Source organism: Myotis lucifugus, unplaced genomic scaffold (genome assembly GCF_000147115.1).
Source record: "Myotis lucifugus unplaced genomic scaffold, Myoluc2.0 scaffold_3719, whole genome shotgun sequence".
Lineage (NCBI taxonomy): Eukaryota > Metazoa > Chordata > Mammalia > Chiroptera > Vespertilionidae > Myotis > Myotis lucifugus.
Genome location: NW_005874767.1, coordinates 8,750 through 14,327, shown reverse-complemented (window position 1 = coordinate 14,327; position 5,578 = coordinate 8,750). Strand labels below are relative to the sequence as shown.

At 57.9% G+C, this 5,578-nt stretch overlaps 1 protein-coding gene across 1 annotated transcript; it reads right to left on the bottom strand.

Moving 5' to 3' along the window:
* Window positions 1-515: 515 nt before the first annotated feature.
* LOC102423583 (cytohesin-2) lies at window positions 516-1,881 on the bottom strand. The gene is made up of 3 exons (XM_006108824.3): window positions 1,675-1,881; window positions 768-915; window positions 516-666 (listed from the first exon to the last, which is right to left on the bottom strand). The coding sequence occupies exons 1-3, from the start codon at window positions 1,691-1,693 to the stop codon at window positions 555-557; spliced, it is 279 nt and encodes a 92-aa protein (XP_006108886.1). The 5' UTR covers window positions 1,694-1,881; the 3' UTR covers window positions 516-554.
* Window positions 1,882-5,578: the final 3,697 nt, after the last annotated feature.

Here is a 5,578-nt window from a genome sequence, read left to right as displayed (position 1 = left end):
CCCAGCGCCATGAGAACCTCCTTCTCGGTCTGGACTGTGGTGACCATGTCTAGGGGCTCCCTGCAGGCCAAGCAGAGTCGACCACTCTCTAGGGGCCGAGCACTGGCTAGCGGAGGAGCAGGCCCAAGGCAGGCAGGAGGAAACGGGCTTAAACTGCACGAAGGAACAAATGCCTTCCTCCACCGGGTGAACACTGGCTCTTCCTTCAAACCTGACCTGAGTCTCCCCTCCTCGAGGGAGTCCTCCCTGACGCCCCCGGCTCCCTCCTGAGTGTCCCCAGCCACGGGGCCTCTGTCATGACACCGCTGAGCATGTCACTGTCTGTTTCCTACCAGACACCAGCTCCTCCTGGGAGTCTAGGTGACACCAGAAGTGGGTCCAGAAATATGAACAAGAAGGGAAAGAGGACCGCCCGGCGGAGGACACAGCACAAAGGTCTGGGGGCTTCCACTTGGCTAATGTTCAGGGAACAAATGGACAGTCGACCCCGCGAAATCCAGGGATTGGGACCAAGTCTGTCCCCCTAAAGTAGGCCTTTAAACCATCACACCCCCTCAGGATGTCCGCCAGGCTGCCCCCAGCCCCGTGGCCCCAAACACCTTCTTGGGGTCCATGTTGAACTTCTTCCGGCCCATTGCCATCTTCCGGTTCCGCTGCAAGGTCTTACTGCAGAGGCAGAGAGCAGGGGGGTGGAGGGTCAATGTCTGGGCAGCCCTGGCCCCTGGCCTGGCCCCACGACCCCCCAAGTTCCCGACTCCAGTCCTCACCTGCCCTCATTGGCCTCTAGACCCTCCACCTCGCTCATGGCTTCGCTGAGCTCCTCGCGCAGGCGCTGGATCTCCACCAGCAGCTCCTGCTTCCGCCGCCGGATGTTTTCCAGCTCCATCCGCTCCTCTGGAGTCAGGTCTGGGGGCTCTGGGGGGGTCAGGGGTTAGATGGAGGTCAGTTCTGGGGGGACGGGGAGCCTGTTTTCCTGCAACCTGGATTTTTACAGGGCTGGGGGGCATGACCCCTGGGTTCAGAGGGAGGGTGAAGATGAGGGTCAGGCCTCTTATGTCTGCCGGGGGAAGGGGCTGGGGGCCTGGATTGAGTCCTGGGGAAGAAGGCGGCTGGAAGTCTGAACTGTGGGCTCATTACTTGCAAAGGGGCCGAGGCCTTGGCTTCCTACTTCCATTCTCAGCGATGCAGCCGCGGGCCTGGGTGTCCGGCCTCCCGGGCCCATGAGAAGTAACTATGGCAGGGGACGCTGATGACAGCTCGCGGGAGTTGGGGAAGGGGGCGGGGCACCAGAGGCCACGGTCTCCGGGGGGGGTCTCTGGAGCCCCAAGATTTCTCCCTCACCCCTCGGCCCCCAGGTGCCCCCCTCCCTGCTCCCAGCAGCCCCTGGGCTCGCCCGGCCCCTCCGGGGGGGAATGGTTCCGCCGCGGCCTCCGCTCCACCGCTCATCCCGCCCCCTCCCGCCGCCACCGGAAACAGGATCGGCCCAAACAATGGCCTGGAACGCCCCGCTCTCGGGCCCCGCCGGAAGCCCATCCCGAGCCCCACAAAAACGCGGCGGCGGCGGCGGTGCCGAGCAGCTCCGAGAGGCGCGCGCCGGGGGCAGCGTTCGCGGCGGAACGTGGGGGACAAGGGGCTTCATCCGCCCCTAGCGGGCCCCACCCCTCGCCGACCTACCGTAGACGCCGTCCTCCATGGCGGCTAGGAAGCCCCGCGGGGAGTCCGGGGCGGTCCCGCCAGTCGGGCCTGGTTCCGCGTTGGCCCGCGGGCTCGGGTGAGCCCGCTCAAACGCCCCGGGAGCCACCGCCGCCTCCTCAGCGCCAGTCCTCAGCGCTGAAAAGACTCTCCCTTCGCCTCCCAACCGCCCCGCCAGTAGGGACCGCCCCTCGTTTTGACACCGCCCAATCCAGTCCGGGCCCTCCCGTCTGCTCCGCCCTCGATGCCGAAGGACCGTTCTCCTGGGCCAATCAGCGCGCAAGGAGCAGGCGTAGCAGTGTCGGTCGGAGATAGACGGCCCCTCGGACCAATCAGACTGCGGGCCGAGGGCTGGGCACCGCCTCTGAAACAAAAGAAGTCACGTGGCTGGCTTGCCCGCCTATGAGGAGCCCCGGAAAGGAATTGCTTGGAGGTGGGACTGCGTGGGAGCCGTGAGGGCTTCGCCGGAGCCAGGAGTTTGGGCAACGGGATGCGATTTCCGCCGAGCCCGGCGCTAGTGGAGCGTTGCTGGGGGTCGGCACTTGTTCCAGGGGGCGGGGCCCCAGCTGTCGGTTGTTCTCCGAGCCACAGCTCCTTAGCAACCAAGCTTCCTTTTGACGACAGCTGTTGCCACGCAACCGGGAGCAGTTTTGGCTCACTTTTTTTTTTTAATTTAAATTCTTTATTGTTGAAAGTATGACATATGTCTCCTTTCCCCCCATTGACCTCTCCCTGGCCACTCCCACCCCCAGCACATGCCCTCACCCCTCTGCTGTCCGTGTTCATTGATTATGCGTATATGCATGCATACAAGTCCTTTGGTCGCTCTCTTCTCTCCCCCTCCCCCCCCCAGGCTCACCTTTCTTTTGGCCTCCTTTCTCCCTGTCTGGCCCCTCCGTTCTCCAGATCCTTTTCTTACCCCCCTCCCATCCACCCCAGCCTCTCCAGAGTTAAGAAGTGGTGCAAAAAACACTTATTCTGTCTTTTCAATGTTACACTATTTGGTCCGGCTGGCATGGCTCAGTGGTTGAGCGTTGACCTATGAACCTGGAGGTCATGGTTCGATTCTGATCAGGGCACGTGCCCCGGTTACTGGGGCGTGCAGGAGGCAGCCAATCAACGATTCTCTCTCATCATTGATGTTTCTCTCTCTCCCCCCCTCCCTTTCTGAAATCAATAAAAAATATATATATTTTTTAAATATTATGCTGTTTGGTACCTGTCAAGGAGAATGGGATAATAGGCAAAGGCCAAATATAGTGAAAGCACAGGCCCCGCCTTTTTGGCGCCATCTAGCTCCTCCCTTTATTGTAGCATCCTCCCCGGACAACTCCCCTTTCCTCAGCACCCTCCCACCTTCTCTGATTCCTTAGCCCCTGCTCAGGGTCCTTTCCCTTCTCTCCAACTCGCCTCACTTCAGGTGCACGCCCCCCCCCCCCCATACTCTTGCTCCCCTCCCTCCTCTCAGAGTCCTCCTGCATCTGAGGCCCTAACCCCACCCCACTCTCATTCCCAGGCCTTGCAGCCAAAGCAGGTGCAGGACCCTGAGCAGAATGGAGAAACCGGACACCCTGTCATCGGCAGGTCCCTCATGGGGTCTGAGGTGGTGTCTGGGACTTGTCCTCATTCACGACCCATGAGCTAGGCAGGGAGAGACAGATTCAGAGCTGGGATCTGGTTAAACTGACAGATTAGACATGGAGCATCCTAATCTCACTGACCTTTAGGAGTGGCCCAGGCCCTGCCCTCCCCAGTGGAAACCCAGGCTGGGCCAACCACGACCCCACTCTCTCTCCTTCCAAGCAGAACCCTGTCCCTGTCCCTTCACCTCACACTTAGCATTCTCCTCCGCCCCTATTTCTATGGTCCCCAGGCCCTATCCCAGAATCCCTGAGCTAGGGGGCGGGGGCAGCCAGCTAATTAATCCCATCCGGTTATTACGTGGGGATTCTGAAGGATCAAGGGAGGCGGGGAAGCCAGAAGGGAGGACCTGGGTTGGTACAGCACCTGGGCAGGCTGGGGGGCAATGACAGTGCCCGCCCTCAGTCCTGGGACACAGGGGTGGGGACGTATCCTCACAGGCATTGGTTCCTTTAGCAGCTGGCTCCCTGCCTGCTGGGCACTTAGGTAGATAGAAGCATGGGCAGAGGCCAGGCCCCAGAAGCACACTCACAGACACACCACCAGGCGCCCATGGTTTAATCTGGGGGACAAGGCTCCCCCTAACCACCTACTTGCCCCTGGTATCCAGAGCTACCTCCTGTCCGCCAAGCTGGACGAAGGAGGCGTTGATTCTGGCCCGTAGCCACAGCCCACACTGCACCCAGCCTGCCCTGTCCTTCAGATGTCCAAACTCAGAGCTGGCCTCCAAGAGCGTCTCCCATCCCTGGGAGGCCGTGCGTCCCGGCACCAGGGAGAGCTGGGAAGTCTCTAGGACCCTCCCCCTCACTTCCCCCTCCCTGAAGTGAGGAACCATTCCTGTGGAAAGGCCCTTGGAGAAGTTCAAGTTCCAGTGCCCCGTTGTTACAGATGAGGAAACCGAGGCGAGGAAAGAGGAGTGGTGTGCCCAGTCACACAGTCCTTAAGCAGAGCTAGGATTTAGAGCAAAGCTTCCTGGATCCTTATGAAAGATCCCATTCCAATGAGCTCAAACTCCATTTCTAACCCTTCTGTAAGAACCATGGGGTGGGGGGAAATATATATATCTGTATTTATATTATATACTAGAGGCCCGGTGCACAGATTCGTGCACTGGTGGGGGGCATGGTCTGCGGGGATCGACCCGCTGTGGGAGCACACTGACCACCAGGGGGCAGCTCCTGCGTTGAGCGTCTGCCCCCCTGGTGGTCAGTGCGCATCATAGTGACAGGTTGACCGGCCGTTCTGATCGTTTCACTGTTCAGTATTGGGCTTTTATATATATAGATCATACACACATATATTACATCTTTAAGAAATAGATACACATCACTAGGTGTAGGGTTCCAGAGCATTGTAGACTCACCAGCCATGGCCCCCTCCCTTCCCTTGCCCATCCACTAGCCCTGTTACCCGCAGGGTCTTGTCTGGGCCCTCACCTTCAGGTCAGCCCAGAAATGCTGTCTATCAAGTCCTGAGTCCAACTGTTACAGGAGCCGCTTAGAACTTCCAGGTTTCGATCACGGACAACTCTGGCTCCCTGAAGCCTTGGTTCCTTTTGGCATTTCAGAACCACAAAGAAGTCATCTAGGATCGCCACTCCTTCCCTGACTCTGTGGTCGATCCAGAGCCACGGAATCTTGGCTCCTTTGGACATTCTAGAATGGCACTTTAAAAAAACACACCTGTGGGTCATTTAGAAGCATCGATTCTCCCCTTGCTTTGACGTTCTGTAGCCACTGGTCTGGAGTTATCTAATATCAAGAACTCCCCATCTGTCACTGCAGTCCTAGACCAGCAGACTCTCCATTGTTTTGTGCATTCTAGAAACACAACTCTTTAGTTTTGGAGTACTTATACTATCTAAGGTCAGTCTAGATCAGTGGTCGGCAAACTCATTAGTCAACAGAGCCAAATATCAACAGTACAATGATTGAAATTTCTTTTGAGAGCCAAATTTTTTAAACTTAAACTATATAGGTAGGTACATTGTTATTAACTTCATTAGGGGACTCCTAAGCTGGCCTTTGCTAATAACATCCTCAATCTGATTGAGGTACGTTCGCTGAGGTCGACCCCTTCCAACTCTCCCATCCACACTCGTCTTGTATACTTGTTTCGTCTTTCCGAAAACCGACTTCTGCGCATGGGCCACGAAGTTTCAATCGCAGTGTACGTGCGCACTCGCACATGGTATTTTGTGGAAGAGCCACACTCAAGGGGCCAAAGAGCCGCATGTGGCTCGCGA

Coding starts and splice junctions, on each gene's coding strand:
- LOC102423583 (XM_006108824.3), bottom strand. Junction 667..767: donor CTAGAGGCCAATGAGGGCAG/GTGAGGACTGGA, acceptor CTGCCTCTGCAG/TAAGACCTTGCAGCGGAACC.